This window comes from Cherax quadricarinatus, chromosome 31 (assembly GCF_038502225.1).
Source record: "Cherax quadricarinatus isolate ZL_2023a chromosome 31, ASM3850222v1, whole genome shotgun sequence".
Lineage (NCBI taxonomy): Eukaryota > Metazoa > Arthropoda > Malacostraca > Decapoda > Parastacidae > Cherax > Cherax quadricarinatus.
This window is the reverse complement of record NC_091322.1, coordinates 36,284,489-36,306,474: the sequence shown is the minus strand read 5'-3', so window position 1 is coordinate 36,306,474 and position 21,986 is coordinate 36,284,489. Positions and strand designations below refer to the sequence as shown.

General features: G+C 42.9%; 1 protein-coding gene across 20 annotated transcripts in view; it reads right to left on the bottom strand.

Moving 5' to 3' along the window:
• LOC128697010 (uncharacterized) overlaps nt 1-21,986 on the bottom strand; it is a 1,143,041-nt gene that overhangs the window by 569,314 nt on the left and 551,741 nt on the right. For all 20 annotated transcript variants that reach the window (XM_053788515.2, XM_070090364.1, XM_070090365.1 and 17 more), the window contains one exon: nt 17,221-17,392. In XM_053788515.2, coding sequence (XP_053644490.2) covers nt 17,221-17,392 — 172 coding nt within the window. The remainder of the gene's footprint in view (nt 1-17,220; nt 17,393-21,986) is intronic.

Sequence of the window (21,986 nt, the reverse complement as noted above, 5' to 3'; positions counted from 1 at the left end):
ACTACCACACACCAGAGACCACTACCACACACCAGAGACCACTACCACACACCAGAGACCACTACCACACACCAGAGACCACTACCACACACCAGAGACCACTACCACACACCAGAGACCACTACCACACACCAGAGACTACTACCACACACCAGAGACCACTACCACACACCAGAGACCACTACCACACACCAGAGACCACTACCACACACCAGAGACCACTACCACACACCAGAGACCACTACCACACACCAGAGACCACTACCACACACCAGAGACCACTACCACACACCAGAGACCACTACCACACACCAGAGACCACTACCACACACCAGAGACCACTACCACACACCAGAGACTACTACCACACACCAGAGACCACTACCACACACCAGAGACCACTACCACACACCAGAGACTACTACCACACACCAGAGACCACTACCACACACCAGAGACCACTACCACACACCAGAGACTACTACCACACACCAGAGACCACTACCACACACCAGAGACCACTACCACACACCAGAGACCACTACCACACACCAGAGACCACTACCACACACCAGAGACCACTACCACACACCAACATCACACAGCAAACATCCATTCCACACCAACACTACATGCGTAACACGATACCACTTATGAGACCTTAACTAATAACAAAAAGAATTTCTTAAAAACTCCCAACTACAAATCAGTACGGCAAGACGCAGCAAGGAGTGGATGCTCCTCCGTAAGCGGGTCACCATCTCTGGGTACAGCCGCATCTGTTCACCAACCGTTACTCTGAATCCCTCTCGGGATAAACACACCCTCGTGTGTTTATCCCGCGACCTGATCTGTGTCAGTAGCGACTCGACCTGTGTCAGTAGCGACCCGACCTGTGTCAGTAGCGACCCGACCTGTGTCAGTAGCGACCCGACCTGTGTCAGTAGCGACTTGACCTATTTTTAGTAGAGACCTGACCTGTCAGTAGCAACCTGACTTGTTAGTAGTGACCTCACCTGTGTTAGGAGCGCCCTGATCTGTCTTGTGAGGGCTTGTATAGTGAACCCTCTCCTCTTGGTCAACCGAGATTGCAAGTACATATTGCCTTCTCCCAACTCTGAGCTACTGTACCTTCAGGTTAAGGCGGAGTTAGAGGCTAGAAAAGAGATTCAACGTCCTAAGCCTAATTAAAAATATGATCTCTTACACTATTGCTCTCACTACAGCATCAAGAAAAGGGTAGGTCATTTTGTCCGAGGATGCGACTCACACCAGTACCCATTATTACTGATTGGTGAACATAGATAACCGGTGTAAGGAAACACGCCCAATGTTTCTGCCCTCGCCGGGAATCGAACCCAGACATTATGGCAAAAGCGTGAGCTTTTGCCACTAGGCCAGGAGCCACAGTAAAGGTAGGTACCATGACTGCCACAACCGACACAATCTCGCAAAGTTCTGAAAGCTTCAGTGCTTCAAAACTTTGGGTTAAAAGATTGTCATCCATGTTAGGATCCTCCGTCACATGAACACTGAGTATGACGAAGCTATGTGCAGGCGTACTGGCTCACGATATTTATACTGAAAACCAAAGAGGAAGGGTCCTCAAAAAAAAAAAAAACATTAATAAGCCATCAACCTCTCAACAAAAAGGTTAAGAAGCCTTCACGTCTTAACAAAGAGGTTAAAAGGCCTTCAACGCCTGAACAAATAGGTCCAATTACACGAAAAAGTTAAAATTCTTTTTCTCCAGAATCACATCTTTGTCTCTCTGGTGTTGAGTCCTGGGGTCACCGCCCCCGGGGATCCAATCCCAGACCAGGCCTGACTGATGGTGTAATCCATGTATGAAGTGTTCTCTTAGAAAGCTAGACAACCAGAAATAATCCGCTAAGGCGTGTCTAAGCACTGGGTGTCACACGGTGGCTGGGTCGAATATACAGAAGTCACGAATCAAGCACTCAAGCGATACAACGCGATTTTAAGGTAGATTTCCGTTACAAATGGCTCGTGACTTAGTGATAGCGAATTTGGTTCACAACAGAGGAGCCTGGGTTCGACCCCAGGAGTGGGGACATTGGACATTTGTCATTAAACTTGTTCACCTTAGCAGTAAGAGGGAGGAGGAGGAATAGGAGAGGACAGTAATGAAATATGTTGGAGTCGATTTAGGATCACCTTTTCTGCTAGGCCTTCGCAATATACAGTTTCCTACCAAGATCTACTTCGAAGCTGGTTCATTGCACAGGGAAAGGGAGGTCGTGTAACTAGTGGCGTGCGAAGGGGCCCTATGAGTCTTCTTATATAGCTAATTCCGAGTTTAATGGGATGGATCAGACAGCTTTTCAAAGACTCTTCTGACTAACCTTCACCTTTGATATACCGTTGAAGAGTTTCGCGAGTTTCACTACTCTCGGAGCCCAGACATGGGCCAGGCTCGTCTGGTGCTTGCTTGGTCAGCCAGGCTGTTGCTGCTGGAGGCCCGCTGCCCCATATATCCATCACAGCCTGGTTGATCTGACACCTGGTGAAGATATGTACTTGTCCAGTTTCCTCTTGACAGCTTCTATACTTGTTCCAGCCGTGTTTCCTCAAATCTTCTGGTAAGATGTTGAGTAGTCTGGGACCCAGAATGTTGATACAGTGTTCCCTTATTATCCCCATCGCACCTCTACTCCTCACTGGGTTTATTTTGCACTTCCTCCCATATCTCTCACTCTAGTATGCTGTTATGGCCGTGTGCAGATTTGGGACCAGGTCCTCGAGTACTTTCCAGGTATATATTATCACGTATTTGTCCTCCGCTCCAGTGAGTACATGTTCAAGACTTAAGGAGTCAGCACTGAGCAATATTCTAAATGAGGGAGCACTAGCGATATGACGTGTCACCACTGACATTATTTCCCTTGTTTTGAAAGTTCTCAACATCCACCCCGTCATCTTCCTGGCTGTCGTGATCTTTGTCTTATGTTCTTTCAAAGAAAGGTTAGCTGACAAAATTATTCCCAAGTCTTTTACCCGTTCGTTTCGTTCTATTTGGTGACCTTCTTGAGTTTTGTATATAGTGTTCCTTTTGAGTTCTTCATTCTTTCCATACCTAAGCAGCTGGAACTTATCACCATTGAACGTCATGTTGTTTTCCACTGCCCACTGGAAAACCCTGTTTATGTCTTCCTGTACTTTTTCAGTGTCCTCTACCGTACTGACTTTCATGCTTATTTTAGTGTCATCTGCAAATGATGATACAAAAGTGTGCCGGGTGTTTTTATCGATGTCTGCTTTGAGGATGATGAACAGCAGAGGTGCGAGGAGAGTACCTTGGGGATCTGAGCTTTTTACCTCGCCAATGTTGTATCTTGCTCTGTTTACTACTACTTCCTGTGTTCTGTGTTTTAGGAACCCGAAAATCTATCTGCCTACCTTCCCCGTAATGCTCATGGCTTTCATTTTGTGCGCTATCACTACATGATCGCATTTACACATTCAACACTGGTGGATACACCAGTGTTGAATGGAAGACATTTCTCCAGCTCTACCTACCTTACTTGAAATTATCTTATACCGAGGTTACTATTACCACTGTCTGTTTACTCACTGCTACTACTTTACTGTCACTACTACTACTACCATCTCCTTACTCATTGGTACTACTGTAACTACTACTGCCTTCAAAAATGCCCCGATTATATACCATATATACCCTCTAGTGCCAGTACATTGCACTTTCTTGACAAAGCTACATGTGAGCGAAACGTTGCCAAAGTAAATGTTTTGTTGTAGATGAATGGTTCACAGAACCGACACGTTGATAAATTAGACACATGTGCAACTCTTGGGTATCTTTATTTAGGAAACGTTTCGCCACACAGTGGCTTCATCAATCCATACACAGGAAAAGCTTGAAGAATAGGAGGAGAATGAGGTAATCAGTCCTTCAACCTTGAGTTTATGTGGTCAGTCCATCAATCTTGAGTAGAATCTACTCAAGATTGATGGTGACCACATCGACTCAAGGTTGAGGGACTGATTACCTCATTCTCCTCCTATTCTTCAAGCTTTTCCGGTGTATGGACTGATGAAGCCACTGTGTGGCGAAACGTTTCCTTAATAAAGATACCCAAGAGCTGCACATGTGTCTAATTTATCAAGATTTCTGATACATGGGATCAACTTTGTCATCCTCCTTTGTATGTTTTCCAGAGCATTTATATCCATTCTGTAATACGGTGACCAAAACTGTGCAGCATAATCTAAATGAGGCCTAACCAAGGATATATAGAGTTGAAGAACAACCTGAGGACTCCTATTATTTATGCTTCTTGATATGAAGTCAAGGATTCTGTTAGCTTTATTGCGAACACTTATGCACTCTTGTCTTGGTTTCAGATTACTGATAACCAGAACTCCTAAATCTTTTTCGCAATCCGTAATATTAAGATCTACATTATTTAGTTTATATGTGGCATGGTTATTGTCCTGTCCAACATTTAGAACTTTGCATTTGTCTATATTAAACTGCATCTGCCACTTCTCCGACCACTGCATCAGTCTATTCAAATCATCCTGGAGTGCTCTAATGTCCTCGTCAGAATGAATTCGACGGCCTATTTTGGTGTCATCGGCAAACTTGCTTATGTCGCTCTTTATGCCCTCATCAATGTCGTTTATGTAGATTGTGAACAGCAGGGGGCCCAACACTGACCCCTGTGGAACACCGCTCGTGACGCTTCCCCACTCTGATTTCTCCCCATTTATGCAAACACTCTGCTGCCTATTTGTCAACCATGCCTCTATCCAGGAAAAAATCTCTGCTCCTATTCCATGTGCCTTAATTTTCCTCAATAGTCACTGATGTGGGACCCTGTCAAAAGCCTTACTGAAGTCCATATACACAATATCATATTCATTACCATGATCTACTTCCTCAAACGCCTTAGTGAAAAAAAAAATAATAAATTCGTAAGGCAGGAACGCCCCTTTGTAAAACCATGCTGAGATTCGTTGATCATGCAGCCCCGGCAATGAGGACGGTATCACTGGGGTCTGACTTATAGGGTCATTAACGGTACTACACTTGTATACCACCGATCCTCCAGTGAGAGTTTGTGACGAGTCCTCTGGTAAACACATGTATCAGCACCTTGTTCCTGATACATATATTATCACCATTAACCAGTAATGAGCCAATCATAGCCAACCCTCCTCACCCAGTAATGGACCAATCACAACCCACTATCATCACAAAGTAATGGACCAATCACAGCCCAACACTCAAACCTAGACCAGAGATCAAGTCTTAATGACAAAGGGATGAAGCGGAAACGCTGTACAATTGTCAAGGAAACCAGAGCCTTCGCTTAAACACCCTCAATTAAAAGATTACCTCACGCACGACGACGAGGACTCACCATTTTCACCCCCGTGTCGCTGGTCATTAAGAGTCACAGTTCCATGCAGCAAGACACAAAGCTTTGACTAATGTGGGTTCCCGTCTGCATCATGGCTGGTGGGCGGGACCGTCCCTGGGCAAGGTGCTGTGAACGTCTCTTCATTTCCCGTCAATCCAAGCGACCAGTATGTATACCTTTGTTATACCTTTACCTCTGATGAGTTCTGAGAGTTTTTCTACTCCCGGGTCAGGCTTGTCTGGTGCTTCTTCGTCAGGCTGTTGCTGTTGGTGGCCGGCAGCCCCAAAAATCCATCTCGGAACAAACTATTCACAAATTAAACAGTTCGCTCCTTACGTATTTGCCGTCAATTTAAAAACATCTAATCCGGTTTCATATTTATATATTAGTTGCACATAAAAAAAAAAAAACAAGGAATGGGTTGTGTTTGAACGTATGGGGAGTGAGCGGTAAAACTCCAGGCCGGTGCGTAAGCCACTGGACCACATGTGCGTAAGCCACTGGACCACATGTGCGTAAGCCACTGGACCACATGACCGTGGTTTGTTTGTAATCGTGTTACTTCGATGCGTGAGCTATATATGGTTGATTGCGGTCACAGAAACACTGCCACACACACATTCTATGATAACTCATCACTTGTCAGCGATCTACCAACATTATTACAATCTGTAGTAATCATTAAAACCGAAATAAACTATACTTTATCTATAATATAATAAACATGGTTGTATTTCCTTGTCGTATTCCATCACACAAGATGGGATTCATATATTCAGTAATGTAATGTGTCAGTCTGAGCTGGGAGACTTCAGTAGGGGAACCAGGATACCGTCAGGCATTCCTTTGTGAGTTCGGTAGCAAAGCTAGATGCAAAGGTTTAGTCCCAGCAGAACTGGAGATACTATTACCTGGGAATAACACTGGTTTGCAGTTTGGTGTGTTTAGAAAGAGGTGCGTCCACTGGCATGTGTGTATGTGCACTTGGAATGAGAGAGAGAGAGAGAGAGAGAGAGAGAGAGAGAGAGAGAGAGAGAGAGAGAGAGAGAGAGAGAGAGAGAGAGAGAGACTTGTATGTTCTTTGAGAAAGGGGTGATGAGAGTGTGTGTGTGTGTGTGTGTGTGTGTGTGTGTGTGTGTGTGTGTGTGTGTGTGTGTGTGTGTGTGTGTGTGTGTGTGTGAATGATGTGGGTGCTTGTGTGTTGTCCTGTGTGCGTGTGAGTGGGCATATAGGGTGCTTGTGGGCATGTGTGCGTTCGTGCGAGCATGTTTGCACGTCTGGACATGTGCGTGTTGACATGTGTCAGTGCGCGAAACAGCTGAATGTTTGCGAATGTAGTAACAGTTTCCAACAGCAGACACACCTGAATATCATTCCTGTTGTTTACCTGATGTCTACATGTTAGTCTACCTGTTGCCTACTTTGTCTACCTGCTGTCTACCCGTTGTCTACCTGTTATCTAGCCGATGTTCCTTCCCTAAGCTATTATGCACTGCTTTTTCTGTAATTTGAAAATTTTCTTTATCTTGAATGTTATCATGATCTTTTACGTAGTTATCACATCTCCTCTCCATCCCTTCAAATAGATGACTTGCTTGATGTTGGCGAATGGGCTTTCCATCCAAGGAATTGGAGCGATCTTTCTCAGATCAAAACTGATTACTTCCCATCCCCTGTGTGTTTGTTTGTGTGTGTGTGTGTGTGTGTGTGTGTGTGTGTGTGTGTGTGTGTGTGTGTGTGTGTGTGTGTGTGTGTTTGCGCACCTTGGGTAAAGAGGGAGGAAAGGAATAACTAAGGGAAGGAGGGAGGGAATGATTCAGGGAAGGAGTGAGAGAGGGAGGGAGGGAGGCTGGGAGGGAAGGAGGGAATGAATAAGTAAAGGAATGAGTGATGGAGGTAGGGAACAAGAGCGAAGGAGGGAGGGAATAAGAGTGAAGGAGGGTGGTAGTAAAGACAGAGTGGAGAAGGTCTTAAGAGACAAAAAATAGCAAGAACAAATGAGGAAGGTAAGAAGTGAGTGAGTGAAGGAGGGAGTAGTGGAGAGTTTGAAAGAGGGAGGGAGAGAGAGGGAGGTGGCAACACTGGGGTCGACGGTGGTAACAACATTCCGGCCATCTTGCAAGACCTCACTGTTACCAACACAGGGGCACGTATTTCTCCCCTCTAGCAACAATTAAAACACACCCAAACAAAAAAAAAACTACTCCCCCCTCCCCACACTTACACCCCAACACCTTCACACAACACAAAGTGTCAGTGATAATAGAGAACATTACGTTTGGCACCATTATGGAGTAGTGATGTGATACACAGGTGCAAATACCTGGGCAAGACAAGTGCCCCTGGGGTACTAAGTAGCAACACGCTGGACCCAGGTATGGCAACACTACCATAATTCACTCAGCCAGTGTTTGTGTGTGTGTGAGAGAGAGAGAGAGTCAGGTTGGTACATAGCTCCCGACCCCGAGTCCTCGGTTGCCTTGACCGACATCTACTAGATTTTTTAAGGTTATATAGCTTTCGGGGATGGATGGCGGGGAAGGGAGGAGGAACAGAATAAGGGGAAGGGAGGATGGGAGGGTAAAGAAAGGGAGGGGATGGTAGAGAAGGTGGTGAGGATGTGGAATTCCTTATTTATAAAGAAATGCAAAATACTATTAGCACGAGCACTTGGTATTCTTTGGAGAGAGATAGAGAGAGAGAGCTTTGATCTAGGCGTAATCCCAGATATCTAAAGAGTACAGCAAGACAATGGCAAAAGCCGACAAATGGAAATAAAGACACTGGTAGCAAAGGATCCTTTTAATTTAACGTTGTGTTAAAAGGCCCCTTCGCTACCTGTGTCTTCATTACCTAAAGAGTGCAGACATGGCTCCTTTGTTACCTGTGTCTTTATTACCTTACGAGTGCAGACATGGCTCCTTTGTTACCTGTCTTTATTACCTTAAGAGTGCAGACATGGCTCCTTTGCATAAAGAAGGCAGTATAGCACTTTTCTAAAAATTACAGACCAGTAGCCCTAACACTGCATATCATGAAAGTCTTAGAAATGGAGATGAAACGCCAAATTACAAATGTTATGAAACAGTACAACCCACATCAGCATGGTTTTAGAGCTGGGAGATCATGCTTGCCACGAACTACTAAACCACTGCTTGTCACAACTACTAAACCACTGTGACAGGATAATGGAGGCGTTGGAAGTAAACCAAAACTCAGATTTGGGATAAACGGATTTCGCAAAAGCATTTATGACAAGTACAGTCACGGGGTGATTGCACACAAAATGAGGGCAAGAGGTGGTAAACTAAGCAAAATCCAGCATTGGCGAAGTAAAAGGTTCTGTACCCCAAGGTACTGTCCTGGCGCCTCTACTGTTTCTTATCCATACAGCGGACACAGGTAACAACGCTCGCCACAGTTTCGTATCATTTGCGGATGACACCGAACTTGGGTAGAAGACACTGAAAAATTGCTAAAAGATACAAGCAAAGTCTTCCAGATTGCAATTTAGAATAACATGATGTTCAGAGGTGACAAGTTCCAACTGGTTAGATATAGAAAGAATGAAGAACTCAACAGGAATTCAGTGTGGAAAACGTGAGATCACCAGATAGAACGAAAGGAACACGCGAAAGACCTAGTTGTAACAATGGCTGCTGTCTTTTCTTTAATGAACACAGTAAGGCCAGGAAAACGACAATGAGAATTTTCAAAACAAGAGAAATAGTACCAATGGTGACACTATTCAAATCACTTGCGGTCTCTCACGCAAGAGTATTTTTTTTATATTTTATTTAAAAAACACAGTATACATTATACATGTATGTTATACATAATTGACTTAAATCAAGAAACATGAAGCAATATATAAGAAAATAACATCCATATAACTAAACAGAGGACAACCTACACCTGAACATACCTTAACAAAAAATAGCAACAATCCAACCTGTCACTCTTATTCATATCGTGTATGAAAACTTTATATACAAAATTTATATATAAACTAATGCATTGCACTCTCAATTGTATTGTATATTAACATTTTATATACATAGACATTCTAAGACTATACATCCCCAAATTGCAAGATATTAAAGGAGACAAAATAATAATCTCCACACCCCAGAGAACCCAAAAACACATTTTATTGAAAACATTGCATACACTACAAGTAATGATAAATTATAAAAAAAATGTCTATGATATATGCCAAGAAACTCAAAAAAAAATCCCAGGTACAGAAAATAATACATCAATCTTAATTGCCATTTACATCAAAAACCCACATTATACAATATAAATATTTTTATTTAAAAGGCGCTTACTTGGTACAGTAAATAATAATACAGTAAATAAAAGCTTCTATTCCTAACCACCGACCTATAAAAACTCGCCACTAATGCCTTGATTCTGACATTACCCCCCACCTCCCTCATACCCCAAGAAACACACAAAAAATCAACCATAATATACCTTAACGCCCTTGCTACCTCACATGACACCTCTCCCACATCTAAAAGTAAAGCCCTGAGGACCCCCCTCCCCCCCCAGTATCCCAAAAACACCCTTCAACCACAATCTTACATTTTCCAAAAAAGGACAAAAATACACTGCCTGGAAGGCATTTTCCACATCACAATGTGCACAAGATGCATCTCTCACATATCCCATCTGCCTCAACACCTCTTTTGACGCCAATGTTCCCATAAGGAATCCGTACACTACTTCTCTCACCCTGGTGGGAATTCTTAGCTTTCGAAATTCCTCCCATATTACCTTCCATTCATATGTGGGGAAGACAGCCACCCCTTGCAGCATCTCCCGACGATACTCCACTCCCACCAGCCTCCCTATTCTCAAACAATGTACATCACGAACTCGTAACATATACCTCAACATGTCCTCACACACCTCCAGGTCCCGCCCACTCCACCAACAACACACGTCCCTCATCACCTCCCCCACACGACGACCCCTGACCCCCCCCCTCTGAGGTAGTGCATCTTAACATAAATCGCCCTCACCCTGGGCCCCAATGGCAACAAACCCAATCCCCCCTGACGCACCCCAGTCATTACCATGTTGCGTCCCAACCACACCCTTCCATAACCCCATAGATACCTCTGGATTTCCATTACATCACAGTTCCTCAAGGGGTATACTGCCGCCGCCCCCCAAACCCTACTATATACCAGCGAATTCACAACCACTACCCTTTGGTGCAGCGTGACATCTCTGGCCCGAAGGCCACATAGCCTGCCCACCGCCCTGTCCCTAACCTCCTCCGAATTAACCTTTCTACTGTTCTGCATGTCCGCCATATACCAAATCCCACAAATCTTGATCCTTTCCACGACATTCCATCCAAACCCCCGACCCAATCTCCCGCCCACCCAAGTGCCCACCTCTAACAACATCGATCTGCTTTTGTTAACCCTAATCCCCGTTACGGCCCCAAACCTCTCAATGACTCCACCCACCCTTAAAAAAACCTCCTTTCCACTAAGATCGTCATATCATCAACATAACCCACAACCCCCCCCCCATTCCCCTCAGCCCCCTCACCACACAACTCTCGGTCTACAAGCTCATAAAACGGATTCTGTACACATGCAAACAAAAGTTGGGAAAGTGGGCATCCCTGCCGCAAACCCCTCTCCATACTAATCTTACAACCCAACCTACCATTCACCTGCACCCGCATCTTCGCTCCGGCATACAAGGCATCCACCCACCCTACCACCTTGGCACCAAGGCCCAAACCACTCAAGCTCTCACGCAAAAACACCCTGTCCACACAATCATACGCATTCTCCCAATCCAACTCAAGAACCCCCCTCCTCCACAACCCTCTAAGAAATCCCTGATGCACCTGTGTCCTTCCTGCATACTCCTCCCTGGAATTCCGAACTGACTGCAGTGTAAAAGCGACCCCAGAACCCCCTTCAACCTATTACCTAGAATCTCTGCAAACACCTTATAATCCGGGCACATCAAGGAAATTGCCCGGAAAGCACTCAGCGCCTGCGCCCCCTCTTTCTTCGGTACTAATACTACTATACCCGTACATTGTGACTCGCCCATCCTCCGATCATCTAGCATATTGTTCAAAACCCCAACAAAGCAATGCCTCATGCACCCCCAATGAGCCCTGTAAAAATCAATAGGCAAACCATCAATCCCTGGCTAGTTACCCGTGCTCATACCGAAGACCGCATCCGCCACCTCAGCTTCACTAATATCAGCCTCCAACCCCACCCTAACCTTTTCTCCTATAACATTATGAACCCCCTACCAAAAAGCTCCTGCCAGGTGCCTCGTCTCGCACACCCTCTCCATTTTTCCCTGAACCAATCATCAGCATAAACGCTCATACTCTCTGTGGAGACAAGGACCGCACCTTCCAGGTATCCCCCCACCCCCGCGCTAGTCACTAACTGCAATAACGTGGTCACTTTCCTACATTCCCTAAACCTAAGCAAGACATACCCAGTTGGTTTATCTCCCCACAACACATCCACCAACCCCAGTCGAAAATGTACCGCGTCAAAACGTTTGTTATGAATATCTGCAATCCTACCTCAAAGTGTGATATCATCCCCAACAGCCCCCCTCCCATAACAAGCCTGCAACTGTTCCTCCAAATAATTATGCAATCCATATCTCCATCTTGCTTCCTCACATCCCTTAACCCTATAAAAATCCGCAATCCCCGGTTTCGCCCTCAACTCCCACCAGTCTATAAGCTCCATTGCCCGATCCCTTGCACCCCTCAAAACCCGTACCCCCACTCTCCCCCCTAAGCAGCCGCACATTCAACTTCCAGTAACCGGGGTAAATATGCACAGCACCCTCCCACGACAGATCTACGAGCACTGCCCTATGATCCGAGAAACTCACGTCAAATGTCTACACCCTCCCCACCTCCAACCCCTGCATGACATAAATTCTGTCCAGTCTCGCTGCATACCCCCTATGAACAAACGTGTGCTCCACCATAAAACCTCCCCCCCACATCTACGACTCCCACGTCCCTCAACACATCCCTCAGAACACTTAAAACACAACCCGCCCCCCTCGGTTCCACATCCCGGCCACGTATCACACAATTCCAATCCCCACCTACAATCATGATGGCAGGCAATCCCCGCAGATACAATAATTCCTCCCTCATAAAATCCGCCTTCACCCGCATATTGCTCGACGCCGGCATATGCACTCCTATAAAACATGCCCTTCTATCACCCCATACACCATCAACCCGCACAACCCTCCCCCCTGCCTCCTCCCAACTCGTGACATGCAAGGGGCTGGTCTCCTTCATCGCTATCGCCACCTCCCCTTTCAAATGCCAAGCACAACTAACGTACAACTTATACCCATTCAACAACAACTCACTGCCGAACTTATGATTGTGTTCCTGCAAGAAACACACATCCACCTTGAATCTACATAAAAACCAAACTAACCACACAGTTTTGATCTCAGACCATTCACATTTAGGGTGACACACCTGAAAGTTATATGAACGGTGGCTTCCCTCTATGCCACTGTGGCTTGCCTACCACACCTTTACCAGTACGTCAACCTAACGCCTCACCAGACTTTCCCTGGACCCCCTCCCCACCCTCCCCTGTTCACTGCGTAACTCTGTCTCCACTGGATCCTTCCGATCCAACAACTCCTCCTCCGTTGCCCAAGCTTTTTTCCCTGGCCTCTGCCCCAGCGTGAGAACCTCCTCAACCTCAGCTGTGCCAGCCGTCCTCTTCCTTGAGCTGCCACCCACACACATGTCCATGTCTGACAAATTCTCCTGATGGACCTCCATCTCCACCACTTGCTCCAAGCGAGTCCCACACAAGGTCCTTACCACAGGCTGCTGTTCCTCCCTCATGTCGGCCTTGCCAACACTTAAGGCACAGGTCCCCGACCCGTCCAAAAACCCTTTCAGTAAGTCCTCCCGAGGCACTTCGTTCCTTCTCGGTGGAGCCACCAACGTTCCCATCAACTCCCCAGAGCCCACCGGGAGTGTGACACACCTCTCGGACGTCCTTTCCTCTCGCTCAACCTCATCACTCCAATGACCAATTGTCTTTGCTTCCTCCTCTCCCAACTCCGACACCAACTCACAAGGACGCTGCTCCACAGCCAACATCCCAGGATCCCTGGGAGCCTGTCTCCTAGGGCATTGTGCCGCCACATGATCGTAAGAGCTACATAAGCGGCAGGTCCTTCTCTGGCCGGCATAGTGCACAAAGACTTGCGTCCTGTAACTAACCAACGTGACATAGGATGGTATAGGCCAAGCCAGAGTCATTTTGAGGGTATAGGAACCCTTCGGTAGCCCTCCTATGGCCCATCCTTCCATACTCCCATAGTAGCAGAATGGACCTTTCCATAACTGTTGAATGCCTCTTGTATGCTATACGCAGTCGCCTCAAAAGGTACGTTTCTCACCTTTACCCACGTAAAGTGCTTAGATACGTCATGCAAGACGACGTCCACCGCCGAGTTCACAGTCATCCTCCGCTCTTGGTACTCGTCAACGATCCTGTCATAGAAGCTGGCACGATTCATTTTCACGAATACTCTGGACATCCCGTTTAAAGCCACACCATATACTTCATCTTTGGGGACACCAAATATGTCTCTGATGATGGCAGGCAGCAAGGTGTTCATTGTACCTCCACTGAGCGTGCCACAGACCAGCTCAATGCAAACAGTGTTGATCCTCTGTTCCACTCGAACTGCCATCTTGGCTTCCAGATGCAAAAAATCACCACCAGAGGGCAGTCGCAGCAAACTGGGCGAGCGTCCTCTCTCCCCGGACGTCGAGAGAGGAATGACGTAAGAGTATTACTCAGTGTTGACGGCTCCTTTCAAGGTAGGAGCACCTCAGTCCTAAATATATGTATTCACTGGAACGGAAGAGAGATACATGATAATATATACGTGTAAAGTACATGAGGGCTTAGTCCCAAATCTACACACTGCCATAACAACATACTAGAACAAAAGATATGGGAGAAAATGTAAAATAAACACACTGAAAAGCAAGAACGCTGTAGGCACAATAAGAGCATACCGTATCAACATCTGTGGGCCCAGACTGCTTATCATATTACCAGAAGAAATCAGAAACACTGCTGCAACAAGTGTAGAGGTGTCAAAGAGGAAACTCTTCAACAATATCTCCCGTCAGGTGCTGGACCAATCAGGCAATGATGAATATGTAGGCCAGCGGGCTGCCAGGAGCAACAGCTTCATTGAGCAGGCAAGCACCAGACATCTTGGTCTAGAACAAGGCTATAGTAGAAAAACTCACGAAACCCGTCAGAGGTAAAAGTAAAAATGTAAAGTTGGGGGAAAGAGAGAAAAGGGTAGAGGAAGAGAAGATTGTACGGGGTTGGAAGGGGAGAAAAAAAAATTTGGGGGGGGTTGGAAAGGAAAAATGTCGACGTCAACCTTCATCAGAGGTGGAAAAAAGACACTGTATATCTATATGACTTTTTTTATTACAAGGTTCCATCACAGTCATACTGCAACTACCACTTGTGTGCTCACAACCACTGTGGCATGCAAAGAGTATGTAACCTTTATTCGGTGCATGTACACACCCTCATTGAAAGGCTATCTCCCCCAACCAGCAAACCAGGTGCTAAGGGTTAACGATGGGGCCCCCGTCGTTCAATCAGTACCCAGGTTCCAGCCAATGAGAAGATGGTTTTGGCAATCGCAGAGGTGATATGGGTACCACTCACCTGTCTGCCCTTGTCATTCCCATTCTAGAGCTGGTTGAAGCATGGTCTGCTCTCTAGTAGCTTCTATTCTGCCTTGCTTACCGTGGAGTGCACTAATACCTATTGTTGTACATAGTGTATATAGTGTACATACTTCTGTTCTAAATTGTTGAAGGATAATACAAGTCAAAAGTTTTTCTGCTGTGTTTTTTTGTTCCCTTTACACCCAGGATAACAGGCCTTTGGGACTCCTGGGTTGTAATAACCATACTACAACTACCACTTCACTAATAATCAAATTTTGGTTTATTAATAAAAGGCAAACTTGCAATGAGCGGCTTCGCTATTCTGTATAAAAGTTACATCATGGGCATTCCCGCAGTGAGCTGCTACTGTATTCCACAAGATAGCTACACAGTGAATATAAGCCCGCTATGTTTAGTGTTCACCTGTCATGTTCCATCACACAGGACGGATCTGGTCCACAAGATAAAGAAATGTGTCAGCTTGAGCTGTGAGACTTAACCATGGCGGTGAGGGTACCATCAAACTTTCCACTATGGGTTCAGGAGACCGATGAGGCTAGTGTGGATGATGAGGAAACGATGAGAGACATTTCCCTTTTTTTTTTTTTTTTTTTTTTTACACAAATCAGTTTTATAGGTTAAGAGGTATCCTAACTCAGATCGTTTCAAAACCTAGCCCTATCTAAGAGATACTACCACCCTCAAGATACGACGTACAACAGTCGACTAACATCCAGGTACCTAGTTACTGCTAGGTGAACTGGGGCAGCAGGTGTAAGAAAACAGGCCAAACGTGTCCATCTGTACCGGGATCGAACCACGGACACTCAGTATGTGAACCGAGTGTGCTGCCAACCGAGCCACGAATAAAGTACCACGTTATAACAAGTGTAGTCTACATTTTAAACCACAACGTTTAATTTTTAACTAAAATTACGTTAAAGTTGTAAAACACAGCAGTGAGCATTACCTGGTCCTGGCAGAGTTCAGTAATTATCCCAGTTTGTTACAACTTCCCGAGGAGACAACTGAAATAATCACCGTTACAATAATAACTGGGCTAACTTATTACAATAAACAAATCTGAATTGCTGACTACATCTTAGTAAAAAAAAATGCAGTTTACCATTACTACTTAAACTTATATCTTCAGCTATTAAGTCAAATACGAGTTTAACTAGCAGACTATTATTAAAAAAATAAAATCTAAATGCTAAGTACATGCATATGCACAATACTTCAGCTGAAGCCAGAGCTAATTTCACACATTTGAACACCAACGGAAAAAGAGGGCGTTGCCCACACTAGCCGCCATTGTGGAAATATTACAGTGTTTTGTACCTCATCCCCGCTGTAATCATTCCCTCTATGGACATCTTATTAAAATTGCTTATAAATGCTACCAGCAGTTACTTTAATTCCGTTAATACATTATAATTAGCCAGGAATGTTAAGGAAAACGCCCTTTTGTCGACTATTATCCACCACCAACCATGTTTTGAAAAAATGGTGATACAAAATGCTGAGACTTAAGATGCCAAATGATTATTTATATTTTGATGAATATTTAAAGTTATACTTCATAACTGTAACCAAACTTCACTTCTGGCGTGTCACAATCTCTTAGGTTTGAATCCTATCGCCTGCACGAGGGTTATGAAGGTCACAGCTCAGCTCGAGTCCTGGACACTGACATCAACTATATATTAATTCCGAAGATGATTAATGTAAACTCAGAGTATATACACTGATATGCACACACGTCTCGGTGTGTATACCACCACCACTTTTATCTTTTTATACTGTACCTTCACCCTCACTTGCTTTTTGTCTTCCCAGACGTCACAACATCAAGTTCGACTGGTCTACAGAACAGTAACAGCCCAACCTGTATTTTAAAGAATACCACGAGTGGTTTCTTCAACCTGAAACCATTCATGGCTCTGAGAGGACTAACCAGCGGCAGCAAAGACTAACTCAAAGAGGACTAATCAGCGATTAATAGGTAGTACTCAAAGAGGACTAACCAGCGGTACTCACCCTTGTAGTAGTAGAGGCAGTACTCGGAGAGGACGAACCAGCGTTTCTTCCAGAGGTGGAGTCCATCGGCACCTTGCTTGTAGAGCCACCCTTGTAGAGTAACCGCCGACACCTGTGGACGCCGTAGCCCAGGTGTCTTCACCCAGGACCCACCTAGCCGCCTCCGTCCCACCTGTACGAGAAGAAACACGTGTTACTACAACCAAAACACAGTCATTACCACTTACATTAATATTTACATCTTACTCATTTCCACTTTACGAGAATATATTTAATCTACTTTACGTAAATATAATTCATTCTCCATCAATATAACCCACTTCACGTCTATATAATCCACTTCACGTCAGTATAATCCACTTCACGTCTATATAATCCACTTCACGTCAGTATAATCCACTTCACGTCAGTATAATCCACTTCACGTCAGTATAATCCACTTCACGTCTATATAATCCACTTCACGTCTATATAATCCACTTCACGTCTATATAATCCACTTCACGTCTATATAATCCACTTCACGTCTATATAATCCACTTCACGTCTATATAATCCACTTCGCGTCAGTATAATCCACTTCACGTCAGTATAATCCACTTCACGTCAGTATAATCCACTTCACGTCTATATAATCCACTTCACGTCTATATAATCCACTTCACGTCTATATAATCCACTTCACGTCTATATAATCCACTTCACTTCTATATAATCCACTTCACGTCTATATAATCCACTTCACGTCTATATAATCCACTTCACGTCTATATAATCCACTTTACGTCTATATAATCCACTTTACATCTATATATATAATCCACTTTACAACTATATAATCCACTTCACGTCTATATAATCCAATTCACGTCTATATAATCCACTTCACGTCTATATAATCCACTTCACGTCTATATAATCCACTTCACGTCTATATAATCCACTTCACGTCTATATAATCCACTTCACGTCTATATAATCCACTTCACGTCTATATAATCCACTTCACGTCTATATAATCCAATTCACGTCTATATAATCCACTTCACGTCTATATAATCCACTTCACGTCTATATAATCCACTTCACGTCTATATAATCCACTTCACGTCTATATAATCCACTTCACGTCTATATAATCCACTTCACGTCTATATAATCCACTTCACGTCTATATAATCCACTTCACGTCTATATAATCCACTTCACGTCTATATAATCCACTTTACATCTATATATATAATCCACTTTACATCTATATAATCCACTTCACGTCTATATAATCCACTTCACGTCTATATAATCCACTTCACGTCTATATAATCCACTTCACGTCAATATAATCCACTTCACGTCTATATAATCCACTTTACATCTATATATATAATCCACTTTACATCTATATATTCCACTTTACATATATATAATCCACTTTACATCTATATAATCCACTTTACATCTATATAATCCACTTTACATCTATATAATCCACTTTACATCTATATAATCCACTTTACATCTATATAATCCACTTTACATCTATATAATCCACTTCACGTCAGTATAATCCACTTCACGTCAGTATAATCCACTTCACGTCTATATAATCCACTTTACATCTATATAATCCACTTCGTCAGTATAATCCACTTCGCGTCAGTATAATCCACTTCACGTCAGTATAATCCACTTCACGTCTACATAATCCACTTCACGTCTATATAATCCACTTCACGTCTATATAATCCACTTTACATCTATATAATCCACTTCGTCAGTATAATCCACTTCACGTCAGTATAATCCACTTCACGTCTATATAATCCACTTCACATCTATATAATCCACTTCACGTCTATATAATCCACTTTACATCTATATAATCCACTTTACATCTATATAATCCACTTTACATCTATATAATCCACTTCACGTCAGTATAATCCACTTCACGTCTATATAATCCACTTCACGTCTATATAATCCACTTCACGTCTATATAATCCACTTTACATCTATATAATCCACTTTACATCTATATAATCCACTTTACATCTATATAATCCACTTCACGTCAGTATAATCCACTTCACGTCAGTATAATCCACTTCACGTCTATATAATCCACTTCACGTCTATATAATCCACTTTACATCTATATAATCCACTTTACATCTATATAATCCACTTCGTCAGTATAATCCACTTCACGTCAGTATAATCCACTTCACGTCAGTATAATCCACTTCACGTCTATATAATCCACTTCACGTCTATATAATCCACTTTACATCTATATAATCCACTTCGTCAGTATAATCCACTTCACGTCAGTATAATCCACTTCACGTCAGTATAATCCACTTCACCTCTATATAATCCACTTCACGTCTATATAATCCACTTCACGTCTATATAATCTACTTCACGTCAGTATAATCCACTTCACGTCAGTATAATCCACTTCACGTCAGTATAATCCACTTTACATCTATATAATCCACTTCACGTCGGCATAATCCACTTCACGTCTATATAATCCACTTCACGTCAGCATAATCCACTTCACGTCTATATAATCCACTTCACGTCTATATAATCCACTTCACGTCTATATAATCCACTTTACATATATATAATCCACTTTACATCTATATAATCCACTTCACGTCTATATAATCCACTTCACGTCTATATAATCCACTTCACGTCTATATAATCCACTTTACATCTATATAATCCACTTTACATATATATAATCCACTTTACATCTATATAATTCACTTTACATCTATATAATCCACTTCACGTCTATATAATCCACTTCACGTCTATATAATCCACTTTACATATATATAATCCACTTTACATCTATATAATCCACTTCACGTCTATATAATCCACTTCACGTCTATATAATCCAATTCACGTCTATATAATCCACTTTACATCTATATAATCCACTTTACATCTATATAATCCACTTCGTCAGTATAATCCACTTCACGTCAGTATAATCCACTTCACGTCTATATAATCCACTTCACGTCTATATAATCCACTTCACGTCTATATAATCCACTTCAAGTATATATAATCCACTTCACGTCTATATAATCCACTTTACATCTACATAATCCACTTTACATCTATATAATCCACTTTACATCTATATAATCCACTTCACGTCAGTATAATCCACTTCACGTCAGTATAATCCACTTCACGTCTATATAATCCACTTTACATCTATATAATCCACTTCACGTCAGTATAATCCACTTCACGTCTATATAATCCACTTCACGTCTATATAATCCACTTCAAGTCTATATAATCCACTTTACATCTATATAATCCACTTTACATCTACATAATCCACTTTACATCTATATAATCCACTTCACGTCAGTATAATCCACTTCACGTCAGTATAATCCACTTCACGTCTATATAATCCACTTTACATCTATATAATCCACTTCACGTCAGTATAATCCACTTCACGTCTATATAATCCACTTCACGTCTATATAATCCACTTCACGTCTATATAATCCACTTTACATCTATATAATCCACTTCAAGTCAGTATAATCCACTTCACATCAGTATAATCCACTTCACGTCAGTATAATCCACTTTACATCTATATAATCCACTTCACGTCAGTATAATCCACTTCACGTCTATATAATCCACTTCACGTCTATATAATCCACTTTACATCTATATAATCCATTTCACGTCAGTATAATCCACTTCACGTCAGTATAATCCACTTTACATCTATATAATCCACTTCACGTCAGTATAATCCACTTCACGTCAGTATAATCCACTTCACGTCAGTATAATCCACTTTACGTCAGTATAATCCACTTTACGTCAGTATAATCCACTTCACGTCAGTATAATCCACTTCACGTCAGTATAATCCACTTTACATCTATATAATCTACTTCACGTCAGTATAATCCACTTCACGTCTATATAATCCACTTCACGTCTATATAATCCACTTTACTTCTATATAATCCACTTTACATCTATATAATCCACTTCACGTTAGTATAATCCACTTCACGTCAGTATAATCCACTTTACGTCAGTATAATCCACTTTACGTCAGTATAATCCACTTTACGTCAGTATAATCCACTTTACGTCAGTATAATCCACTTCACGTCAGTATAATCCACTTCACGTCAGTATAATCCACTTCACGTCAGTATAATCCACTTTACGTCAGTATAATCCACTTTACGTCAGTATAATCCACTTCACGTCAGTATAATCCACTTCACGTCAGTATAATCCACTTTACGTCAGTATAATCCACTTTACGTCAGTATAATCCACTTCACGTCAGTAATCCACTTCACGTCAGTATAATCCACTTCACGTCAGTATAATCCACTTTACGTCAGTATAATCCACTTTACGTCAGTATAATCCACGTCAGTATAATCCACTTCACGTCAGTATAATCCACTTTACGTCAGTATAATCCACTTTACGTCAGTATAATCCACTTTACGTCAGTATAATCCACTTCACGTCAGTATAATCCACTTCACGTCAGTATAATCCACTTTACGTCAGTATAATCCACTTTACGTCAGTATAATCCACTTCACGTCAGTATAATCCACTTCACGTCAGTATAATCCACTTTACGTCAGTATAATCCACTTTATGTCAGTATAATCCACTTTACGTCAGTATAATCCACTTTACGTAAGTATAATCCACTTTACGTTAAT